This window comes from Rattus norvegicus, chromosome 3 (genome assembly GCF_021556685.1).
Source record: "Rattus norvegicus strain SHRSP/BbbUtx chromosome 3, alternate assembly SHRSP_T2T, whole genome shotgun sequence".
NCBI lineage: Eukaryota > Metazoa > Chordata > Mammalia > Rodentia > Muridae > Rattus > Rattus norvegicus.
The window spans coordinates 107,087,466-107,113,757 of NC_141536.1; the positions used below are offsets into that span (position 1 = coordinate 107,087,466).

Here is a 26,292-nt window from a genome sequence, read left to right on the forward strand (position 1 = left end):
TGACTTGCTGTCCGTTCTTTGCGTCTCTTGTCCCCCATTCTCTCCTAAGTGTACCCCAGACCCTGGTCGACTGCCCTGCGGGTCGGGACAGAGAGAGAATTGGATTCAACAATCCTCTGACATCTACTTGCCAAATATTGGGAATACAGGCAAATGTCACTGTGTCTGGCTTGAACAAGTGTTTTTATTTTTGTGAAACTTGAGGGCAGTTCTAAGGACAGGTAAGCTGTAGATCTCTACAGTTTCATGGAAAAAGAAGATTGATAAGAAGAAAAAGCTATGAATTAGTAAGAAAACAGGCAGGAGCTGAAGAGATGACTCAGTGGACAAAAGTTCACATTCAAGGGTAAGGACCTGAGTTCAAATCCCTATAACCCACATAGAACTGGATATTCTACAGCTAAATAGGAGGCAGAAGGTCAGCTAGTTCCTCCATGGAGCTGCAAACGAGACCTTGTTATGAGAGGTGAGAACTAACATGCAAGTTTGTCCTCTGATTTCCACAGTTGACTACAGTCCTACACTTACAGAAATAAAAAATAATTTAAGAAGCAAGCAGGCCTAGCAGGGAAAGTCTTTTGATTGGCTTCTGGAGGTTGCAGATGTCAGGCAAGCAAACTTAACTATGAGGATTTGATCAAACTTTTTTCTTTTCTGAGACAGGGTTTCTTTGTGTAACAGCCCTGCCTGTCCTAGAACTTGCTTTGTAGGCCAGACTGTCCTTTAACTCAGAGATCCACCACCTGCCTCTGCCTCCCAAATGCTGGCATTAAAGGCATGTGCCACCACCACTTGGCCTTGACCAAACTTTAAAATTCAGTTTTTACATGTAAATAATGAAGAAGAAATCATGAATGTGTATTTTCTACGTGCATTAGAAGAGGTATGTGAGATTTGTAAAGGTAATTCCAGAGTAAATATGTCAATTTGTAGACTATTTGGAACAACTCTTTCTGGCTTTTGTAGCTTTTTATTTCTCTGGCCTGTGACTGCTACCCTCAGCTCCAATTTGTCCTTTCAGAGTTTCAGTGAAGTCAGGAGGTTTGAGGAATATGAGAATCTAAGAAATTTTTTGACTTGAAGAAACTATATAGGGAGAGGGTAGGGAAGAAGTCATGATATAGTTGATATTGTAATGACTTTGTATGAGTCATCACATAGGAGATTTTCTCAGATGTTTGTAAAACATGAATTTATATGAAAGATGCTACAGAGATGGCTCAGCAGTTAAGGCGCTCACTCGCTGCTCTTCCAGAAGATCCAAGTTTGAATCCCAGGCTGGCAACTGTGGTAACTTCAGTCCCAGGGAACCCATTGTCTACTGTCAAGGTGTAACAGGCCTTACTTACATTAAGGCAACAGCATTCATAAAAATAAAATTAAGAGGCCCAGTACGGTGATATACACCTTTAATTGTAACAGAGGCTACAATTAATGAAACAGGCAGGTGGATGTCTTGTGGGTTTGAAGCTAGCCAGTCCACATGCCAAATTACAGTTTTAGCACAGCCAGGGTTATGTAGAGGAGTCTGTCTCAAAGTTTTAAATGTGATTTGGACTCTAGTCAATAAAGTGCTTGCCACAAAAGCATGAGGGCTTGAATTCAGATTTTTCAGCCTCCATGTAAAAGCTAGGCACACGCCTGTAATTCCAGTGTTAGAGAGGCAGAGATAGGAGGAGATCTGAGGCTTGCTGGCCAGCCTATCTAGCCAAACTGGTGAGCATCAGGTACAGTGAGAGGTTTGTCTCAAAAAATACAGTGATGAGCGACTAAGGAAGATAGCTCATGTCTAGTGTCTACCTGTGGCCTTCACGTCCTGGGCATACATGCACAAACATGAATACATGTGCATGTACACAAGTTTAAAAAAATGGTTCAGTCTCAAGTAAGTGAGAGGGTATGATTTGCAGTGCTGAGGGCAAGCACAGGGCCTATGTTCCCAGAGGTTGAGTTGGCAAGACAGGGGTCCCAAGTGTGAGTCTCAGGCAAGCCTGAGCTACACTGCAAGAAGTTATCTCCAAAAAATATTAATAAAAATATTTATTTTTCTTACCTGCAAGAAAAGTTAGGGTTTATTCAGAGAAGGTTTTAACAAATTAAAGTATGAGTGCCAAGAGTAGAAACCTAGACTTTGAAATTCTGATGCCAGTAATAAATCAGTCTGATTATTGCAATAGTACTGTGGTCATGCCAAAAATACATACTAAAATATTTGAGTCAAGTGGGCTCCTTGTTTTTGTTTTTGTTTTGGAGGTTTTTCTTTTTGCTTTGGAGTTTTGTTTGTTTTTAAAACAGGGTCTCATATAGACCAGGATAGCCTGGGATTTGCTGACCCTTATCAATGCCAGGATGACAAGTGCGTGCCACTGCACCCGATTTCTGCCATTCTGGGGCTTTGTGACTGCTAGGCATACATTTAGCCTTGAGGGAAATAATTTAAAATAAATTATAATGTTCCAATTATGTCATGCTCTACAGCCTGGCAATAGAAATATTCTTTCAGCAGCAGTTTTCATTGCAAATCAGCACGAATAGAGAACCTATCCAGGAGACTGGAGTTCCAAGTGAGTCTAAATTGTAAACCATCTGTCTAGTACATTACTCTCTTGGTGCTTTCAAATGGACAAGAGAAAGGAGCCTACATGACTCATAGTCCCTGCTCTGGCCACTGGCGTTAAAGCGGCCTTCTGATTTGTCTCTGGGCTTTTCACTCCTCATTTCTCAGACTACTACACACCAGCCAGAGTAACCCTTCAAAGGACCCTGCTCAGCCAGTAAAGGCTTATGCAAACCTGCAGACTTGAGTTTGATAACCGATACCTACATGGCTGCCAAGTTGTCCTCTGTTGCTAACATTCCTTCTCAGAGGGTGACATAAGCAATAAGCAATAACCTCTTCCTAAGGTCCCAACAACAAACAGAGCTTAGGTTCATCAAAACTCATTTTGGGGGTACTAATAAATTTATTAGGTTTCCTTACAGAACATGGATAAAGGGTTACTTACAGGATTGTGGGTGCTCTTCTCCCCAAAAGTCAGTCTTTACCAGCAGGGATGATGGCTTTCCCATAGCTGCATAGATAGAAGGCGCCCCTCTTTCTCCCTCCCCTGGTCTATATACTCTAACTTCTTCCCATGTTAAGTGCAATTAGGGCAGAATTACATGCAATGGGTGGTTTAAACTGGCTGAATACTCCCCTGCCTTCCATAAGGGTATGTAAGTCAAGCCCAACTGGAATAATATGAACTCCCAAAAATCGTGACTGACCTTCACCCACATTCTATGATTCTATGGTACACACACACACACACCAATTGAAAAATTGAAAACTTAGAACATGTAAGTCAAATAATTTTACTCTTTTCTCCAAAACTTTCCTATGTTTCCTAATTCACTGAATAAAACCCAGAGACCACTGTGGCCTTGTGTTAATTCCATGATCCTGGCTCTGCGCCTCTACCTACCCCCAGGAAGGCTGTCTTACATACATGGAGGCCTTACACTGACCTGCTCCCTGGGTCTGTCCTTTCAAACAATAGCATGGCTTTTGTCTTGTTGTTTGTTTGTTTTGTTTTGATACTGGGTCTTGTTATCAGTCCAGGCTATCATGGAACTCAAAATTCTCCTATCTCAACTGAAGCAGGCTTCTGGTTACACACCCCTCCCATCGCCATGGCTTCATGATCATGTTCTCTCTACAATTTGTCTTGTTCTTGTCCCCCCCCCCCCCCCCCGGAGCTGGGGACCGAACCCAGGGCCTTGCGCTTGCTAGGCAAGCACTCTACCACTGAGCTAAATCCTCAACCCCTTGTTGTTGGTTTTTAAAACATACTTTTAAATTTTAATTTGCTGCACGGCTAAACATTTTTTAAAACTGTTTTACCCATTAGTCTACTTTCCCAGTTCTACGAGGTCAGAGGTTTCACCAGACAATTATGTCCTGACTGCTTAGAACAATGCCTGCCTTAATCGAGGCTTACTTGGGATACTATGAACTAACAGTCTCTGAATAACTCCCCAGCCTTACTTTCTTCAAATATATTAGAGTGTCACTGTTATCAGTGAGTATTTCTTTAAGAGTCCATATAAAATAGTAACTTTCTCTCTAGCTACATAAAGACTGTTATTCTCTTTTATTCCCTTTTATTTTTCTTTGCATTTCGTGTCTTGCACAGTGTTATACACATTTAGATATTTATTTCCTTTTCCATAAGACCCCAGTTCCCATGAAGGAAGTGAATTTGTTTTGTGTCTTGTTTGTCTTGGTTTTGTGTGTGAACCTTTTCCTTCCTTCTTCCTTTCTTCCTTTTCTCTCTCTCTCTCTCTCTCTCTCTCTCTCTCTCTCTCTCTCTCTCTCTCTCTCTCTCTTTCTTTTGCAGACAGGGACTCTCTGTGTAGCATTGGCTGTCCTGAAACTCCCTCTCGTAGACCAGTCTGGCCTCGAACTCAGAGATCCACCTGCCTCTGCCTCAATTGCTAAGACTAAATAAGGCTTGTATGACCACTGTCCAGCTTGTGTAAGCTCTAACTGTAATGTTAATAATACAATGGCTAACCCTACCCTGTGCCTCTCTAATCATGATGTCTGAAGATTCAGAAGTCTGCAGTGGATATAAATTTGTCATCATTAGAAACTGACCATTGTTTATGTTTTTTGTTGTTGTGTGATACAGGAGCTTCCTATGTAGAGCTCTTAGAACTCCTCACTGTTGGAACTGTCTAGTGTTCATCAGCATTCCTGGTGCTGAAGAGTTGTTGGTCCCTTAGCCTTGGATCTGGGCTTGAGGCTTTACAGTTATAAATGACTATTTCTTTTTGTTTTTCTTTTTTTTTGGAGCTGGGGACCGAACCCAGGGCCTTGTGCTTGCTAGGCAAGCGCTCTACCACTGAGCTAAATCCCCAACCTCTAAATGACTATTTCTTATTTGAACAAACCAGTTCTGTTAAGATGGCATTTGCTCTGTATGTATTATAAATACTGCTAGGGCAGCAGTGAAGACCCAGGGCAATAGAGAGGAATTTGTCAGTAAGTTAGAAAAAAAAAAAAAGAAAGAAAGAAAAAGAAAAGAAAAAAGAAAAGGGAAGAAAGAGAAAAAGAAAGAGAAAAAAGGAAAGAAAAGCCTCCTCATTAAACACACCTTAGAATTACAAAATCATTTGTTTTGCCCACTTCACTGCTGTTGTTTTGAATTTCATGCAGCACTCCAGGCTGACCTCAAAATATTCCTGTCTCAGCCTCCAGGATAAGGTCCAGTTTATTTTTAAATTAAAATTTAGCCGCAGTTTTGACATAGCAGACCAATGGGGCAAAAATTATTACTAATTTCCTTCATGAACTTTAAGTAACCAGAAATTCAGTCACCAGATTTTAGAAAGAAGGAGGTACTACAGCACGCAAAGGGGTCTGTGGTGCGAGGGGTGGAACGAGACGAGGTTGCCCAGCCCACTTGTCTCAGAATTGGCGGAGGCTCCACGGGCCCCGCCCCTGTTGGGCGTTTGCTCGTACCCGGGCGGGAGCCTCTGGAGAAGTGAAAGGGTGGAGCGAGGCGAGGAGGCCCACCCCACTAGTCTCAGGATTGGCTAAGGTTTGGCAGGCCCCGCCCCTTCGGGCGAGGCTGGGGCTGCTGCCCCGAGGCGCGTGGGACGGGCGGGGCAGTCTGTGGTTCCTGCAGTGCTTGTGGCTGGGTCTGTTCGCTGGACGCCGGCCAGGGATGCTTCCGCCGGACCGCTGTACGGGTCTTGGGTTGTGGCGGAGGGATGGCGAATGTGCAGGTGGCCGTGAGGGTCAGGCCTCTCAGCAAGCGGTGAGTCTGTCAAGAGGAGACGCCTGAGGGATCAAGTGAACTGAGAGGAGCGCGAGATTCCTGCCTTCCTCAGGGTGGACTGGCGTGAAGGGAAAAAAAAATCAGACACAAATTGTCACGGGGACTCGGGGTCCAGAAGGCCTGGAGGGACAGGGCTTCGGGTCCTAGGAGATAGCGGTTCCTGTGTGGCTCCAGGGGTCGCTGCCCTGTGTGCATGTCCGTGGCGACCTGCCAACTAGAGTTTCTAGGGACCTGACGTGGGTCTTGGTGCACCTAGTAGGGCCTTTCTTTCGGAGCATGACGTGAGGAGGAGGTACAAAAGGATGGGCAAACTCCACTCCTTTTGGTGTTCTGGGAGTACCCAAGTGAGAACTGGAGGCTGTGTGTTCGTATATACACATGGGATTGCTCCATGAGGACATAGGAAAAAGAATTCTCAGGATATGGAAGGGAAATTGGGCCCGGAGAGACTACAGTTTCAGCTCAGCAGTTGATATGGTTTAAAGACTGAACTGTGACATAGGGGACGTTTCTCCAATCGTCTCATCTTGGCATCCACTGTGCTAGTGCCTTGTGCAGGGCTTGATTCTGCACCTCTCAGCCCTTGAGGCATCCAGTGCTTCATCCTCTTTTCCTCTCACTTGGGAAGTCGGAAAAGGCTTTGCACAAGAGTTGGTGTCGAGCTGTTCTGAATCTTTGAGTTTTCTGACAAGTAAGGGGAAGTGCTGAGTTCTCCCAGAACGGGAAGAGAAAGCAAATTTTGGTTCACAGGGTGTAGATGGAAGCGTTGGACACACCTGCTTGGGTTGAAGCAGAGTGACAGGTGATAAAATTGGCGGAGTATGGTTCTAGACCAGACATGTATTGAACTTAGTAGATTTTTTTTAACTGTCCAGTACACAAGATAACTTGGTAAATGGGAACAGAGATTTAAAAAGGCATTATCTCCTGTGACAAAATGGTACTGTGTGGGGCTAGGTTTGTCCTTGTAGAGGCCATCTGCTTTGGAATCTTTTGACAGAATGAGAGTCGTGAGATAGGAGGGACACAGAAAGTGTACCTCAAATTGCTGTGTTTTGATTGGTAAATGGTTTTTAAACATTTGGCTTTACATCACTGCCTGTAGTGACTCAGGGTTGGGGGCTTCCTGGGAGTGGCTGCTGTCCAGGAGGAGGTAGCTACTAATAGATCTCATTCTTACCAGACTGCCTTTTAGGGGTTTTAGGATAGCAGCATTGACCACTTAATCTTAACTTTTTAGTTCCTTGGAAACCAGGAATTTCAAATAGCATGGATCAGATTAAGAAAATGATGTTGAAACTCCTTTGTTACTTGCAGTCACTGCTAAGAATTACATCTCATCCAACAAAAATGAAAAAAACAACAACAGCAACAACTAGGAAACTCACTTTTATCTCTAGTGTAGAACCTTGAGAGTAAGTGGTAGACTGTCAAGCCTCCTGATGTCCAGGCGTGAGCAGAGTCTTAGCAGGCTGCCGATTCACAACCATAGATTCAGAGGTAATTATGTAAACACACAGTGTGATCTCAGCCAACAAGTTCAGACCAGACCACTCTTCAATTCCCACAGAATTCTGCAGAGATAGTGGTAGTACCCACTGTTCATTGCAGCTGTTTTGCATGTGTATCTGCTGATTATGTAGTCTGTACTAACATTCAAATAAGTCATCAGCACTGATAATTGTAGTTGGGAAGGAACCATTACAGTCACCTAGCCAAAGCTTACGTTATTTTTTCCAAATGAGAACATTGTCTTCTTTAAGTTCTAAAAGCAGAATTTGACCATGCTGCTCCTTCCTGAGATGCTCAAAATTATGTCTTTGTTCTATAGGGCTAGAGAAGACCTTGTATAAAATAACAGCATAGAAGTGGTTTTGAAGCCCTGGCCTTGACCTCAGGTGTTTGTCATTGTGAGATTCTGTCCTTGTCTGTCCAGACTCATTCATCATTGAAGAACACATCTGCCCATTCTGTACTCTGCCCCCTCTGTCCTGTACTTTTCACATGGTGCATTAATTTTCCCCACTTTTTTAGGGTTCTTAGGATATGTGAGAATCTGTTTCAGAAAACAAAACAAAAAGTGTTTTTTTCTCATTTAAATTCTGTTCTTATTTCTTAGGGAGACCAAAGAAGGGGGAAGAATTATCGTGGAAGTTGATGACAAAGTGGCAAAAGTCAGGAATGTAAAGGTGAGCCTGAAATTTTGTGGTTTTTTTCCTGATTAATAACTATTATGGCCCAAGTGGCCTCTTGGGGTGAATATGTTTAATATATGAGAGGAAAATGTAAGAGAATTGTAGAGGAAGCTTGGACCAATGATAAAACAAATACAACAAGAGAATTGTGCTTAGACTCCAGAAGATGTCGTGTTGGGCCCACCTATGGTCTGGTAACTAAAGTAGTGCAGCTGTTTTGGAAACCGATTAGTAGCTGAAACCAAACCCAGGGATGTAATAAGGGCCATGTTTAGCTTAACTCCTGCCAGGGCAATTTGTGTGTCTATATAATTTCCCTGGCCACCAGTTAACTTTATCCTGAGCCCCTCAACTGATAATACTTTATCCATGGCATCCTTAGGAATTTTAGCATTTACCAGATAATGTAGGGTTTGTTTTGGCCATAATTTAATCCAGACATCAGACATCAGCCTTCAGATCCCAGAAGGCCACTAGCCTGATTCTTGTTGAGGTTTTTCTCTCGAAACCCTACTTAACTTTGGAGCACAATTGGACAGACACAGGAACTTCCTTCCCTCCTCCTCACCCTCTCCTAGAGTCAACTTTCTCCACCCTTCCTGATGTGGAAGCTGAATGCATTCTCCTTTTGTGGACCTTGAACGGTGGAAAGAAGCCAGGAAGGCGACCACATGACAGCTGCTGCAGTTAGCTTGTGGTTTAAGCTAGCATTGCCAAGAACTGAGGAAGCTGAGGCAGAGTGGAGGCTATCTAGACCCCAGCCTCAGAACTATGCCCGCTCTTGTGTAACTTCTGTGATGTGATTTGTTTCCTCTTGACATTAGCTTTGTTAAAAGAAAATGGGTCCTGCCAAAGTTTAAACAGGAGCTCCTGGAGGACAAGGGGCTTTTTATTCCCTGCCTCCTCTTATCTCTCTTGCGGACCACTGCGGCTGTTTCATTGTAAGATCTCATACTTTGGGGTCTAGAGAATAAGCTTGGCCAAGAGCAAACTTTAAAAAAATATTTATTTGTTATTTTGTCATGTGTATGGGTGTTGTGCCTCCATGAAGGGTTGTGCACCGTGTGTGTAACTCATGATCTAGGAGGCCGGAAGAGGGCAGCAGATCCCTTCTCTGGGCCCAGAGTTACAGATGGTTATGAGTCACCACGTGGGTGCAGGAATCAAACCTGGGTCCAGCAGCTAGTGTTCTTAGCCTCTGAGCCATCTCTCCAGGCCTAAGAACAAACTTTAGTTTTCCCTCTACACACCTCCTTGGCTGTTGACTTCCCTAAGGTCAGTTATCTATGAACAAACTCTTACTCATGACAGCCAGGGTCTTTTGTAGTTTCAAAATGGTTAATGTCAGAGTTGCCTTTCCCTTTTCAAACTTTATTCTTGTATAAAATGTGTATTGGGGGTCTATGTCCCCTTAATCTTTACCTGGGCACTCTTAGTGCTGAGTTCTCCTCAAGGAGCTTCCCTCTGTAAGCCTTGCTTCCCCTTCTGGAGGCTGGCAAAGGACAATGGAGCAGCCAGCACATAGACAATGCATGCCTATGAGCTATGGTGATTTTGTAGCATCTGCCCATTTTACATCTGTGAAGTAGGGACTTCGGTTGTCCATTCTTGACTTTCTTCTACTCTCTGGCGAGGATGAAAGAGATCTTTGCAAGAAGCATATTCTCATAGGGAGACCATTGTCACCTGCAAGCCAGAGTTTAAGATTAAATATGAAGACTAGGCATTTCTGTGAAGAATGCCATTCTCCCCAGTACCCAGGACTCAGTGCAGTTCCAGGCTTTGGCCCTCCCCTCCCCTGCCTTTGGCCACTGGATTAATCCTGGCTGTTCTGTCTAATAACTATTTCCAAGACACTGGGGGTTAGATTCCTGCAGGAGCTGTTGATGGAAGCTCCAGATTGAGGAAACCTGTTGGACCCAGGGACTGTACTACTTAGATGCTGTCAGTATTCTCTGCAGAGACCCTGAAGTGAGTGAGTGAAGTGAGGAAGATGTCCCTACATGCTTTCTCACCTGAGCTGTCTTGTAGCTCATGTGTTTGTAAGTAGGAGACATGTTAGTGTCATAGGCATATTTAGTTCTCTGGGTCTCTGTTTTTAGTGAGATGGAGACAAGTGTTCTCTCTCTTCTTTTGTGACTGTTGTAAACATTCCAGCGGTTAGTCCAGGTCTCTGTAATTACAGAATGTAATCAAGAGCTCCTGTCCAGATTCTAGAGATCTGACGAGGAAGACACTGGATTCTGTGCTTAATTTTAGGTGAACAGTCGACTGGAGAGCTTTGGAGACACCCGGGAGAAGGTTGTGGCATTTGGCTTTGATTACTGCTATTGGTCAGTCAACCCAGAGGACCCTCACTATGCATCTCAGGAAGTGGTAATGTCATCTTCCCTCCATTCTCCTTTTTTGCAAATGTTTGCTGTAAATTTGCTTTTCAAGTCTATTATGGCAGTTGCAGGCTGGCAGTACTCTAATCAGTACTTTAACATTTGGGAGATCTCAATGCAAACTGGTTTTCCAGAGGAAAACGAATGCACTGTGGATTGTTGAACATTATTTCCATAGTGGCATCGAACTATGCACGGCCGTTTTTTACGATCTGTTGGTTAGAGATGGTAGTGAGTGGCATCAGTTTTTTGAAAAATGATTCAAAGTGGTTGGAAAAGACTGCTTGGTGGAGGAGTAGGAGCTTTGATAAAGTCTACTTCCAATTAGGGCCTTAGTGTAATTCATGTGGGGTTCAGTGCAGTTAGTCTTTTTCTATTGTAATAGATCAGTAGCTCACAGTAAACATGGCCTTGAATTGTTTGCTGCAGGACTGAGGAATCCTTGAGGCTAATATCTCCTTAGGATCTTAAACGTGTACTTGTGCTCCTACACAGAACCTGAAAAGGATAGATAGTCTGCCAGACTGCAAGAGTGTAGAGAGGTCAGTTCCAAAGCTCTGCTGGCTGAGGACTGAGAGGACTAAGGCTTTGCTGGCTGAAGGGGTCCTGGTCATCTTCTCGATGCCTTGTAGTTTGTGTCTGTCTCTTTCTCAAGTTGCCAAGGCATCTAGAGCTCTGGCCAGTGCATCTTTAGGGTATTGTTGTTTCTGGGAAGCAGTAGCAATGTATTATACTGCTTTGGTTGAGCACTGTAGAAGGTTATGATTTCAGTCCTCAGAATGGCAGCAAGCCTTGCTAGACCACAGAAAATCATCCTCATACTGGCAGTTATTAGGGTACTTTGTGACAATCTAACCCTAAAATTGAGGGGAAAAATATAGCAGGCATGGTGGCACATACATGCCTGTGCAAATTTGTATGGTGAATCTGTGAATATAAATTACCTTTTTCAGAGTTATGGGATGCTACATTAGGCTTATTTTTGTTTTTAATTATTTGTGTGTGTGTGTGTGTGTGTGTGTGTGTGTGTGTGTGTGTGTGCATATACATATGAGTGCAGTGCCCTGGGCCTGGAGTTACAGGCAGTTGTGAGCAGCTGGTTGTGGATGCTGGAAATCAAATTCAAGTTCCACATGGTTTTGAGCAGCATGATGTGAATGCTGGCAACTGTACTTGTGTCACTTGCACTAGGGCTGGAGGAATGGGCTAGCATCTAAGAGCATTTGTTGCTCTATCCAGAGGACCTAGGTCCGATTCCTAGTACCCACACGGTAGCTCATAACCATCTGTCACTCTAGTTCCAGGAGATCCAAAGACCTCTTCTTTCTACTGTGCACACTCATACACATAAATAATAATAAAATGTAAAAACAAACAAAAGCAGACTCCAACCTTTTTCTTTTTTTGTAGCATTCAGAATTAATCCTAGTACTTTTTTTATGTGCCAGACACACAATTCTGCACATAGCTACATTCCCAGGCTCACCTTCTTGAACCTTGTTGCCCATTATAAGGCACCATCCCAGTTGCTTTGGTTAAAACACAGATGTCAGAGTTCGTCTGTATCGCCTTTTCCTGGCTCATGCATGTGCTGGGGGAGCTCCGCCACGTGTGGGTGTCAGAGCGTTTTCTCATGAATATTTGCAGAGCTATGTACATTCCATCCCCAGTGTTGTTTCTTTCCATTCAAGATGGAGTCAGAAAGAAAAGAGAGAGAAGTTTATAAGAAAAAGCCCTTTTGTGCAGCAACTGGATGGGGCTTTAAGGGGGAGGCATGAGCCATTCACTCTAGTTTGCTCCCTCTGCCAGCAGCACAGCTGCTCAGCTCTGTAAGCATGGCCTTGTGCTGGATTTGGAAGGAATAAGGTCATTCTTTTGGCATTGTCTTAACTTGTTTTTCCCCCTTTCCCTAAACTCAACTGTGACTCTTAGAAGATTAACTTTTAGATTCATAGAAACATCTGAAGAACAGAGTTCCCTAACACTAGAGGTTGCTGAGGGTGCCAAATTCCTATACAAAAATAGGCAGGAAAACTGAAGAATTCTTTTAAAATGCAAAAAGTAGTTTGAAATGCTTTTTTGTTGTTTGTTTGTTTTGTTTTCCCCTGAGTGAGTCAAGGGTATCTTGGAGGTATCTGGAGCCTTGAGTGAGGGTTTAGGCTGAGAAGAGTTTTTCTGTGAGGGAGGAATACTTGATAGACAGTTTCTGAGACAGTTGTCCTTGATGTTACCCTGTGTCTGTGAGGGAGGAACACTTGATAGACAGTTTCTGAGACAGTTGTCCTTGATGCTACCCAGGTGGTCTCACTCGCATCTGCAATGCTGAGAACTGGTCTTAGGCTCTCATCCTTGTTGGGCTTGTTCTGAGGTCCAATGGGATTGTCATCTGATTAAAGAAGAAGCACCCGCCCATGGTGATGACTGCCTTAAAGCATCTGTGGAAAAGCGATTTGGAAAATCATCTAAACAAGAGTAGAAAGTCCCTTTAAAAGCCCAAACTCTCTTTTATTTATATATGCATGCCATTGAGTTGGTGTGGAGGTCAGAGGACAGCTTTGTAGAGTCAGTTCTTTCCTTCTACCCTTCTGTGGACTCTGTGCATTGACCTCAAGTGACTAGGCTAGTGTGGCAAGAGCTTCTTCATCTTGCTGGCTCCAAAGGTAGTCTTTTAAACACAGTATCTATATATCTGTCTCAGTAGATAGCTGTGTCCAGCCTGGCTGACAGCAGCTGGCTTCCCCTGAGGAAGCCTCTTTCTTGCTCAGCCTTCTTAGGTGCTAAATTTTCTCCCTAACACTATGGAGCAAGTCTTGTCCAAGTCAGCACTGTTTTAATAGTCTTCAGTTTAGAGAACCAGCACAGTTGATCAACAAAGGGCCCCTTCAAAAGGACAGTGGAGTTGGGAGAGACAGTGTCATTATGTAGCATAGGCTGGCCTTGAACTTTCAGTCTTCCTGACGGGATTATAGGCACATGCCAACAGACCTAGCACACAATGCTCCTGAGTGTACTGTTTAGAGAAGGTGTGGAGAAAGACAAGGGACTGACTTTTTCTCTCTTCTGTGATCAGCAAAAAGAAAAACAGCATGAAAAAAAACACAAAAGTGGAAAAGGCACATGTTCAGGGTCTTGCGCATGATAGGGTTTTGTGTGTGGTGGATATTATCAAGAATCATTGTCAAATAAAAAGTATTATTAATCAAAACGTAAGGGAAACAAAATTATTTTTTGGGTTATAATATTATTTTTTAAATTTTTTATTATATATTTCTTTACTTACATTTCAAAGGTTATTCCCCTTCCCCATTTCCTGTCCATAAGCCCCCAACCCTTCCCCTGCCCCTCCCCCATACAGATATTCCCCCTATACATCCCACTTATTGCCCTCCCCCATATTCCCCTGCACTGGGGGTCCACCCTTGGCAAGACCAAGGGCTTTCCCTTCCACTGGTGCCCCAACAAGGCTATTCTCTGCTACATATGCAGCTGGAGCCCTGGGTCAGTCTTTTGGTAGTGGTTTAGTCCCTGGAAGCTCTGGTTGGTTGGCATTGTTGTTTTTATGGGGTTGCAAGCTCCTTCAACTCTTTCAATACTTCCTCTAATTCCCCCTAAGGGGGTCCTATTCTCAGTTTGGTGATTTGCTGCTTGCATTGACCTCTGTATTGGACATGCTCTGGATGTGTCTCTCAGGAGAGATCTATATACAGTCCCTTTCCGCATGCACTTTTTAGCTTCATCAATCTTACCTAGTTTTGGTGGCTGTATATATATATACAGGCCACATGTATGTCAGACTCTGAATGGCTGTTACTTGAGTCACTGCTCTAAACCTTGCTCGAATATCTCCTTCTATGAATATTTTCCTCTTTTTAAAAAGGAGTGGGGGCATCTGCATTTTGGTCATCCTTCTTGAGCTTCCTGTGGTTTGTAGATTGCATCTTGGGTAATTTGAGCTTTTTGGCTAATATCCACTTATCAATGAGTGCATACCAAGTGTGTTATTCTATGATTGAGTAACCAACCTCACTCAGGATGATATTTTATAATTTATTTCATTTGCCTATGAATTTCATGAAGTCATTGTTTTTGATAGCTGAGTAGTACTCCATTGTGTAGATGTACCACGTTTTTTGAATCCATTCCTCTGTTGAAGGGCATCTGGGTTCTTTCCAGCTTCTGGCTACTATAAATAAGGCTGCTATGAACATAGTGGAGCATGTGTCTTTGTTATATGTTGGGGCATCTTTTGGGTATGTGCCCAAGAGAGGTATAGCTGGGTCCTCAGGTAGTGTAATGTCCAGTTTTCTGAGGAACCTCCAGACTGATTTCCAGAGTGGTTGTACCAGTCTGCAATCCTACCAACAATGGAGGAGTGTTCCTCTTTCTCCACATCCTCGCCAGCATTTGCTGTCACCTGAGTTTTTTATCTTAGCCATTCTGACTGGTGTGAGGTGGAATTTCAGGGTTGTTTTGATTTGCATTTCCCTTATGACTAAGGATATTGAACATTTCTTTAGGTGCTTTTTGAGCATTCGATAATCCTCAGCTGAGAATGTTTTGTTTAGCGCTGTACCCCATTTTTAATAGGGTGATTTGGCTCTCTGTAGTCTAACTTCTTGAATTCTTTGTATATTAGCCCTCTATCAGATGTAGGATTGGTAAGGATCTTTTCCCAATCTGTTGGTTGCCATTTTGTCCTAATGACAGTGGCTTTTGCTTTACAAAAACTGCAGTTTTATGAGGTCTCATTTGTCAATTCTTGATCTTAGAGCATAAGCCATTGGTGTTTTGTTCAGGAAAATTTCCCCAGTGCCCATGTATTCGAGACTCTTCCCCACTTTTTCTTTTATTAGTTTGAGTGTATCTGGTTTGATGTGGAGGTCCTTGATCCACTTGGACTTACGCTTTGTACATGGTGATAAAAATGGATCAATTTGCATTCTTCTACATGCTGACCTCCAGTTGAACCAGCACCATTTGTTGAAAATGTTATCTTTCTTCCATTGGATGGTTTTAGCTCCTTTGTCAAAGATCAAGTGACTATAGGTGTATGAGTTCATGTCTGGGTCTTCAGTTCTGTTCCACTGATCTACCTGCCTGTCTCTGTACCAATATCATACAGTTTTTATGACTATTGCTCTGTAATACTGCTTGAAGTCAGGGATGATGATTCCCCCAGAAGTTCTTTTATTGTTGAGTATAGTTTTTGCTATCCTGGGTTTTTTGTTATTCCAAATGAATTTGCAAATTGCTCTTTCTATCTCTATAAAGAATTGAGTACAAATTTTGATGGGGATTGCATTGAATCTATAGATTGCTTTTGGCAAAATGGCCATCTTTACTATATTAATCCTGCCAATCCATGAGCATGGACAATCTTTCCATCTTCTGAGATCTTCCTCAATTTCTTTCTTCAGAGATTTGAAGTTCTTGTCATACAGAACTTTCACTTGCTTGGTTAAAGTCGCACCAAGATATTTTATGTAATTTGGAACTATTGTAAAGGGTGTTTCCTTAATTTTCCTTAATTTCTTTCTCAGCCCATTTATCCTTTGAGTAGAGGAAAGCTACTGATTTGTTTGAGTTAATTTTATACCCAGACACTTTGCTGAAGTTGTTTATCAGGTTAAGTAGTTCTCTGGTGGAACTTTTGTGGTTACTTAAGTACACTATCATATCATCTGTAAATAGTGATATTGTGATTTCTTCTCTTCCAATTTGTAAGCCCTTTGATCTCCTTTTGCTGTCTGATTGCTCTGGCTAGGACTTTGAGTACTATATTGAATAAGTAGGGAGAGTGGGCAGCCTTGTCTAGTCCCTGATTTTAGTGGAATTGCTTCAAGTTTCTCTCCATTTAGTTTGATGTTAGCTACTGGTTTGCTGTATATTGGTTTTACTATGTTTAGATATGGGTCTTGAATTCCTGATCTTTCCAGGACTTTTATCATGAATTTTGTCAAATGCTTTCTCAGAATCTAATGAAATGACCATGTGGTTCTTACCTTTGTGTTTGTTTATATAGTGGATTTCATAGATGGATTTTCATATATTAAACCATCCCTGCATCCCTGAGATGAAGCCTACTTGATTATGATGGATGATTGTTTTGATGTGTTCTTGGATTCGGTTTGAAAGAATTTTATTGAGTATTTTTGCATCAATGTTCATAAGGGAAATTGGTCTGAAGTTCTCTTTCTTTGTTGGGTCTTTGTGTGGTTTTGGTATAAGAGTAATTGTGGCTTTATAGAAGGAATTGGTAGTTCTCTGTCTGTTTCAATTTTGTGGAATAGTTTGGACAGTATTGGTATGAGGTCTTCTATGAAAGATCTTATAGAATTCTGCACTGAACCCATCAAGACCTGGGAGACTTTTAATGACTGCTTCTATTTCTTTAGGAGTTATGGGGTTGTTTAGATGATTTATTTGTTGCTGATTTAACTTTAGTACCTGGTATCTGTCTAGAAAATTGTCCATTTCCTCCAGATTTTCAAGTTTTGTTGAATATAGGCTTTTGTAGGATCTGATGATTTTTTTTTAATTTCTTCAGATTCTTTTGTTATGTCTCCCTTTTCATTTCTGGTTTTCTTAAATTGGATACACTCTCTGTGACCTCTGGTTAGTCTGGCTTTATCTATCTTGTTGATTTTCTCAAAGAACCAGCTCCTGCTTTTGTTGATTCTTTGTATAGTACTTTTCATTTTTACTTGATTGATTTCAGCTCTGAGTTTGATTATTTCCTGCCTTCTACTCCTCTTGGATTTATTTATCTCTTTTTGTTCTAGAGCTTTAAGGTGTGCTGTCAAGCTGCTCACATATGCTCTCTCCTGTTTATTTTTGCAGGCACTCAGAGCTATGAGTTTTCCTCTTAGTACCGCTTTCATTGTGTCCCATAAGTTTGGGAATGTTGTATCTTCATTTTCATTAAATTCTAAGAAGTCTTTAATTTGTTTCTTTATTTCTTCCTTGACCAAGTTGTCATTGAGTAGAGCATTGTTCAACTTCCATGTATATGTGGGCTTTCTGTCATTATTGTTGTTATTGAAGACCAGTCTTAGTGTGTGGTGATCTGATAGGATGCATGGGATTATTTCTGTCTTCCTGTATTTCTTGAGGCCTGTTTTGTGACCGATTATATGGTCAATTTTGGAAAAGGTTCCATGAGGTGCTGAGAAAGTATATCCTTTTGTTTTAGGATGGAATTTTCTATAAACATCTGTTAAATCCAATTGGTTCATAACTTCTGTTAGTTTCTCTACGTCTCTGTTTAATTTCTGTTTCCATGATCTGTCCAGTGATGAGATTGGGGTGTTGAAATCTTCTACTATTATAATGTGAGGTGCAATGTGTGCTTTGAGCTTTAGTAAAGTTTCTTTTATGAATGTAGGTGCCCTTGCATTTGGAGCACAGATATTTAGGATTGAGAGTTCATCTTGGTGGATTTTTCCTTTGATGAATATGAAGTGTCCTTCCTTATCTTTTTTAATGACTCTTGGTTGAAAGTCAATTTTATTTGCTATTAGAATGGCAACTCCAGCTTGTTTCTTTGGGCCATTTGCTTGGAAAGTTGTTTTCCAGCCTTTTACTCTGAGGTAGTGTCTGTCTTTGTCTCTGAGGTTTGTTTCCTGCATGCAGCAAAATGCTAGGTCCTCTTTACGTATCTAGACTGTTAGTCTGTGTCTTTTTATTGGGGAATTGAGTTTGTTGATGTTGAGAGATATTAAGGAATAGTGATTGTCGTTTCCTGTTATTTTCGTTAGAGGTGGAATTATGTTTGTTCTCTCTTTTGGTTTCACTGCAAGGAAATTATATTCTTGCTTTCTGTATGGTTTAGTTTCCCTCCTTGTGTTGGAGTTTTCCATCTATTATCCTTTGCAGGACTGGATTTGTATAAAGATATTGCATAAATTTGGTTTTGTCATGGAATATCTTGGTTTCTCCATCTATGTTAATTGAAAGTTTTGCTGGATACAGTAACTTGGACTGGCATTTGTGTTCTCTTAAGGTCTGTATGACATCTGTCCAGGATCTTCTGGCTTTCATAGTCTCTGGTGAGAAGTCTGGTGTAATTCTTATAGGTCTGCCTTTATATGTCACTTGACCTTTTTCCCTTACTATTTCCCTTAATATTCTTTCCTTGTTTTGTGCATTTGGTGTTTTGACTATTATGTGACAGGAGGAATTTCTCTTCTGGTCCAATCTCTTTGGAGTTCTGTAGGCTTCTTTATGTTTATGTGCCTCTCTTTCTTTAGGTTAGAGAGGTTTTCTTCTATAATTTTGTTGAATATATTTACTGGCCCCTTAAGTTGAGAGTCTTCACTTTCTTCTATACCTATTATCCTTAGGTTTGATCTTCTCATTGTGTCCTGGATTTCCTGTATGTTTTGGGCTAGGAGCTTTTTGTGTTTTACATTATCCTTGAAAGTCATGTCAATGTTTTCTATGATATCTTCTGCCCCTGAGATTCTCTCTTCTATCTCTTGTATTCTGTTGGAGATGCTTGTGTCTATGGCCCCTTGTCTCTTCCTTTGGTTTTCTTTTTTTTTTAATGATAAATGCATTTTGAATTTATTGAATTTAAATATTTTCTGGTACCTTTCATAATAATGTTAAACCCTCAGATCGCTTTGCTATATTTTTCCTCTCTGGGTAAAACAAGTCAGAGAAGAGAGAGAAAGGAAGCTACTTCAGAGAGGTCAGTTCAGTTTATGAGGAGAGTTTTACAGAGACAGGGTGAACATAGAGCAAGCTAGACACAGGAGAAGACAGAATTAGCCAGAAAATGAGAAGAGGGCAGAAGATTAGAACAGATTGGTAGATTTAGTCTGAGGCTAAGCAGAACAATTCACTCAGAAGCCAAGCAGGAGAAGCCAGTTTGAATTAGTCAACTCGGAAAGCCAGCCCAAACAGCTGAGTTGAACCAGTTCGTAAGGGGCTAGAAAGGGTGAGCTTATTCAGCAGTAAGTCTCAGAGGCTGACACATTTTAGGGCTAGAGAAGATTGTACAGAGGCTAGAAGTGTACCAGCCTAGGTTAGCAGACAGAGGAAGTAAGCTTGGAGACAACAATTACTACAGGAGAATAAAGTTGCATTAGCAAAACCCATAGTTAAATTACTATATTAATTAGAAACACTAACATTACAAACACTGACCATATCAATTATAGGTACAGATATGGATAAACTATAACTTTTCACCTTCCCATTAAGGACAAGAAATGGTTTTCTATATCCAGGTTTGTCTCCCTTTGTGCTTTCTTTATTGTTTCTATTTCCATTTTCAATTCATTCACCTGTTTGGTTGTGTTTTCCTGTAATTCTTTCAGTGATTTTTGTATTTCCTCTCTAAGGGCTTCTACTTGTTGATTGTGCTTTCCTGCATTTCTCTAAGGGAGTTCTTTTTTTTTTTTTAAAGATTTATTCATTTATTATATATAAGTACACTGTAGCTGTCTTCAGATACACCAGAAGAGGGCATCAGATCTCTTTACAGATGGTTGTGAGCCACCATGTGGTTGCTGGGAATTGAACTCAGGACTTCTGGAAGAGTAGTTGGGTGCTCTTAACCGCTGAGCCATCTCTCCAGCCCCTCTAAGGGAGTTCTTAAGGAAACAAAATTATTTTTAAAAAGATGAGGGAGGAGAAGAAGAAAGAGAAGGAGGAGGAGGAGAAGGAGAAGAAGGAGAGGAGAAGAAAGAGGAGAAGGAGGAGGATGAGGAGAAGGGGGAGGAAGAGGAGAAGGAAGAGAAGGAGGAGAAGGAGAAGGAGGAGGAAGAGAAGGAGGAGGAAGAGAAGGAGGAGGAAGAAGAGGAGAAGGAGAAGGAGAAGAAAGGGGAGAAGGGGAGGATGAGGAGAAGGGGGAGGAAGAGGAGAAGGAGGAGAAGGAGGAGGAAGAGGAGAAGGAGGAGAAGGAGGAGGAGGAGAAGGAGGAGGAAGAGGAGAAGGAGGAGAAGGAGGAAGAGGAGGAGAAGGAGGAAGAAGAGGAGAAGGAGGAGGAGGAGAAGGAGGAGGAAGAGGAGAAGGAGAAGAAAGAGGAGAAGGAGGGAGAAGAGGAGAAGGAGGAAGAAGAGGAGAAGGAGAAGGAGGAGAAGGAGGAGGAAGAGGAGAAGGAGAAGAAAGAGGAGAAGGAGAAAAAGAGGAGAGGGAGGAGGAAGAGGAGGAGAAGAAAGAGGAAAAGGAGGAGGAAGAGGAGAAGAAGAAGAAAGAGGAGAAGGAGGAGGAAGAGGAGAAGGAGAAGGAGGAGGAGGAGGAGGAAGAAGAAGAGGAGGAGAGAGAAATGATTCCCCATGGTCTAGCTGCGTTTGTAGGTTTTCCTCAACTGTTCCTCACTTTTTTTCTTTAGAGGTAGCGCCTCTTCTGAATCCACCTTCACTCAGTCTAGCTGTTCTACCTGCCTAGCTTGCCATAGAGACTCTCCCATTTCTACTTCCCAAATGCTGGGATTATAGTGGTTACTATGCCCACCCAGCTTTTTAATTTAAAAAAAATATTTTTAAGACAGAGGTGCTGGGGCTATGAGCGTTCTGTCCTTTGGGCTATCCTCCTTATTCCCACAATGTGGAAAATAACATACATTTTGAGCAAGTATTTGATGAAATTTCAAGGGAGGCATATGGTAGCACCTGCCTTTAATGCCAGCATTTGGGAGGCAAAGGTGAGTGGATCTCTGAGAGGCCAGCCTGGTCTATGTAGATATAGTTATTTCCAGGACATCCAGAGCCTTTCTCAAAAAACCCAAAGGAGTGGGGGTGGGGGTGGTCAGTTAATTTTTATTCTCAGTAATGGGAAGAAAGAGTGATGTGGTGGTTTGAATATGCTTGGCCCAGGGAGTGGCATATTAGGAGGTGTGCCCTTGTTGGAGGAAGTGTGTCACTGTGGGGATGGGATCCTCCTCCTATCCACATGGGAGTCTTCTGTTTGCTCTGAAACTAGATGTAGAACTCTCAGCTCCTTCAGCACCATGCCTGCCTAGATGCTACTATGCTTCCTGCCTTGGTGATAATGAACTGAACCTCTGAAACTGTGAGCCAGCCCCAATTAAATGTTCTTTGTAAGAGTTGCCTTAGTCATGGTGTTTCTTCCCAACAATGGAAACCCTGACTAAGGCAAATCTCAAAAAATTTAGTTTGTTCACATTATAGAAGATGGGGAGGAAAGAGTTAAGAGCTGGAGGGAGATGAGGGGTGTGAGATGCTGACTTCCAGGCAAGACTTGGATGTTGCATCTTTAACTCAAAGCAGCTGTGGTTACTCGCACACAAGCAGGATCACACTGAGCCTGCCAGAACTGTATTGTGGGAAGGCCGTGGGGCTCCACCCTTTCTTGAGTATTTTTAAGCAGTTAACAGTGGTAGGGGAGGGAAAGACATTGTCCTTCAGTGGAGTAGCCAGTGATAAAGTGCACATTTCTGTAATTCCTTGAAAAATAAAAGAGCAGAGGAAAAGACTTGAAAGTAGAAAGGGAGGAGTTAGGAAAAGGAAGTGGGAGGGACTTAGTATGAGGGAAGAAGAAAGGAAAGATTAACAGAGTGAATATACTTGAAATATAGTATGTACCTATATGAAAGTTTCATAATGGGACCATTATATATAGTTAATATATGCTAATTAAAACATTTTAAAAATCTGATTCACAATATGATTGTTCTCTTTGTAATGAGATAGATCCTAAATCTGTTGATTCTCTTCCAAAAGTAAGACATTCTTGCCTAAGACTTGACACATGTGCATGCACACATTTAACCTCAGCCCCTTGGATTTCTAAAGGGATCAGTGACTTCTCAGAGCATATGACTCACTAATTTAACTTGGAGTTTACTCTTTAGTTTCATTCTGTCATTCTTAACTAGGAGCCTGTGGACAACATAGGGCCTATGATAGCTATGAATGCAGCTTAACACAAACTTGTCACCTTAATTAAAATACTGTCAGGTAGTTTTGTTTTTGTGTATGTTACTAGCTTTGTGATTCAGTTGTGTAAGTCTTTGAATGTGTGCTTTGTAGATGACAGCATCATGTCAGTAATGTCAAGGAATATTCATTGTATATCATGTAGTCCTATAACACAATAAGTGTATGGGTATCTGTCTGAGACTGGCCTCAGTATATTACCTATGGGCTTTATGGAGGGCCCTGGTTCCCTTGTTTAAACATCCATAGAAATCTCTCCTCTTTCTGCAGGAAAGGCATAGTAGAAAGTATGTTTCAATTATGAAGCAAGGGAATATGGGCTCTTCCCTCAAGTCTGAACACAATAGAAGCCTGACCTCCAATAATGACTGTGTGTCCAGGTATCAGTCAGTCTAGATTTTGGGGGTGGTGTTGGGGAGGGGGACAGGGTGGGCAATGACAAGGTCTCACTGTGTTGCTCTTGCTGGCCTGGAACTCAACATGTAGACTAGTCTGGCCTTGAACTCTTAGAGATCCACGTACCTCTGCTTCCCCAGAACTGGGATTAAGGGCATTGGCCCCCCCACATCTAGCATGAATTTTGAAGCTGTAAAAGGATTTTGAACCCTGTGGAGTTGATTTGGGAAGATGTGGAATTGAGTCCTAAAATTCTCAGTATGCAGTCTCTTAAGTAACTGTCTCTCAGAAGCATTTGTCTTGGGGATTTCCTAGAAGTAGTCCTTTTTTTTTATCACTCTTTTTTAATCACTCATTTCATCGTTTGACTCCTATTTCTGAAGTCAGGCAGTTAGGTACAAGACAGGTGCTTTCTAGGGATACTCACCAAGTTGATGTAGGAGGAATATTAATACAGCTTCTGTGAAGTTGGGAAAGGCAGTGGTTCTATTGAGATGGGATTTGACAAGAAACCCTTAATTACTCTCTCTGTTTTTTCTCTCCTATTAAATTGATCCCATCTCAATTGTGATGGTGTAGTGGTGATGTTAAATACAGACATGTCATGGTCTCAGGATGGTATGGTTTTTCCTTCTGTCCCATCAGAGATTTTAAGAAAGTTAACTTCTTTCTCTTCAAGCACCTGGACACATTCCATGGAGTTTAGTGATTCAGTTTCAGGGTTTGGAAAAGTCAGAGTTAAGCTTGGAAATGTTTTTGTAGCCAACTTGCTGCCATAGGGGAAAATACTTTTTTTGTTTTGTTTGTTTGAAACAGGGTCTCATGTAGTTCACATTGACCTCAAACTTGTTGATACTCCTACCTTCCAAATGCTAGGATTATAAATTTATGCCACTATGCCTGGCTTCTTCTTTTTTTTTTTAGATTTATTTATTTTATGAATGTTGTAGAATACACTGTCGATGTTTTCAGACACACTACAAGAGGGCATTGAATTCCATTACAGATGGTTATGAGTCACCATGTGGTTGCTGGGAATTGAACTCAAGTCCTCTGGAAGAGCAGTCAGTGCTCTTAATCTTTGAGCCATCTCTCCAGTCCCATGCCTGGCTTTTTAAAATGATGTTGTTTTGAGATAGTTTTGCTATGCAGCCTAAGCTGGCCTTAAACTTGTTCCTGCCACTGCCATCCTCCAGCTAGGACTACAGATATGTGCCACCCTACTCGGCTGAGCTGTCGCCTTTTGAAGGTAGCCTTTTCTAGGTACTTGAGTTCTGTTATCTCATTGGTTCTTCGTAGCAACACAACAACCCTAGAAAGTGAGTTAGTAAGGCCTTTGTTTACAGATGGGATAATTTGTCCCTGGTCACACTACTAAGGGGTGAATCTAGATTTAAACCCAGGTCTACTGCCTCCAAAGCCTTGATTTTTATACTAAGTTATCCTAAGTGCTGCATGAACTTGCCTCATCTCCTGACTGTGTGTTACACTCTGATATTTAAAGTGTGAGACAAATGAGCTGACAATTAGATACTGGACTGTTAAGTCTTATGGTAGTGTAGAAAAGACCAGAGGTCATGAATGATGTCTTATTTTCAGGCCCTCTTTGTGACTCTTTTCTTTCTGAGAAATGGGGAGCACCACCTAATTTTAGTTCTGTAATCAAATGTTTGTGGATCCAGTCAAGATGCCTTATTCTAAATTACCTGACTTCTTTCGTGGACTTGAGTATTGTGTGAGATAGGCAATAGCTTATACTTTGGGGCCAGATGTTGAAGTGTATGTAGATCTGCACACCAGCCCTGTAGTCAGTATGCTGTGGAACTCATTATGTAACTATGATAAATCTTCAAGTTGCTATCCTCCTGCCTCTGCCTCCTGAGTGCTGAGATTACAGAGCTACAGTAGCTCATTGTGCTCTTTTCCTTCCCGGGATAGCTCAGCATTCCTGGCACCCCTTTTTCATCTGTGCTGTACCTTAGGGTGTCCAGTTTCACATCTGAGGGGAATGAACCCAAGAGCGCCAGAATGAATCCAGAAGATTTAATATATGATGCTTTTGTTTTGTTTATTTGGAGACAGAGTGCCCTGTGTAGGCCAGGCTGGCCTGGAATTAAGATCTTCCTCCTTCGGCTTCCTTTGTTCCAGTAAGATTTGTAAAGCGGGAGTTAACTTTGTGTAGTTTGAAATTGACTTGAAGTCTGAGGAATAAAGCGGAAGAAGTGGCCTGAAGCCGGTGTTTTGAGGTCTTGTGACCAACATAGCCTGACTGTGCCGCAAAGGCTTTGGGGCTAGAGGAGGGGAATGTGGCTTTAGGCAGATGAGGCAGATGCTGTACAGATCATCACAAAATCTGTTAAAACAAACCTTAAAGTGAGATGGGCCTCAACAGGCTTTGCTAAAGTATGAAACCAGTTCACTTTTATCTGCATCACCAGCACTGACCTGGAGACACCCTTCAGACCAAACAAGATTAAAAACAGGAAATAAGCTTCTCGAAGCATAATTGTCGGAAAAGTCTTTCCACATAGGCACAATCGTTTGGGCTTGTTTTCCTTCCCCCATTTTTGTGTATATGTGGTGTGCAGGCATGCATGGAGGTTCGTGTGTGTGTGTGTGTGTGTGTGTGTGTGTGTGTGCGCGCGCGCGCGCGTGCGTGCATGCATGCATGCATGTGCGTGCCTGTGTGCATGCATGCATGCATGCATGTGCTCATACAAGCCAGTGATGGATGAGCTACCACACCCACCTAGTTCTTTTGTTCTAAGAACCCAAACACTAGTTTTCACTTTGGCCTTGTCTGGTGAGCTCCCTGGCCACCGAGCTGTATCTCCAGCTCTGTCTGTATAAGTATTTGAAGCACAAACAATTCAAAGCAGGTTGCTCCTACCTGACTACCTCTTGATGCTACTGGACCAAACCCTTTATAAACAATGCTAAGAAGCTTTTATGAGCATACTGAAAACAGTGCTGTGTGCTACACTGACCTGGTGATGTGCTTCTGAATGAAGAGAAAACATGTGGAAAGTAATTCAGGCAGGATTTAGAGGAAAACTACATACAGAACAGCCATAATGTAATTTTCTTCCACATTTTTTTATTGTGAGCGTTCTGGAGTCAGTCCATAGTTATGCATTCATTACTCATTCTTTCCATGGTTATGAATTGACTGTGTTACATGTGGGTGCCGTGTCTGAGTCTCAGCCTTAAATGAGTTCCCTTCTGTCCAGTACTTCAGGCACTTGTCTAGGTTTTCTTGTAATAGTGAACCCAAGGCAGCCCTAGACACAGGGATCCAGCTCCCAGGACTGTTGTTTTTTTACATGCTATTCTCATGAGAGCAGTGTGTGTAGGAAAGTTATATTTGAGAAAAAGGGAAGGAAGGGCCAATGAGTCTAAAGGCTAGGAAGGAAGTGCTTATTTGTTTTTTGTTTTGTTTTTCTTTTCTCCACAGACGTGCTATTGTGTTTAAATAAATACTGTTGAGGAAGGTTTTGGAAGCACTAAGACTATGAGGCAGACTCTCTGCATAGCCCTGGCCTTTGTTCACAACCCTCATCTGGCTCAAGTGACGTATTATGAG

At 42.0% G+C, this 26,292-nt stretch overlaps 1 protein-coding gene across 3 annotated transcripts in view; it reads left to right on the top strand.

Moving 5' to 3' along the window:
* The first annotated feature begins 5,654 nt into the window (after window positions 1–5,654).
* Stard9 (StAR-related lipid transfer domain containing 9) overlaps window positions 5,655–26,292 on the top strand; it is a 91,824-nt gene continuing 71,186 nt past the window's right edge. For all 3 annotated transcript variants that reach the window (NM_001427830.2, XM_087654595.1, XM_087654596.1), the window contains 3 exon segments: window positions 5,655–5,804; window positions 7,945–8,014; window positions 10,280–10,396. In NM_001427830.2, the coding sequence (NP_001414759.1) occupies window positions 5,758–5,804; window positions 7,945–8,014; window positions 10,280–10,396 (234 nt within the window). In that variant the 5' untranslated portion in view covers window positions 5,655–5,757.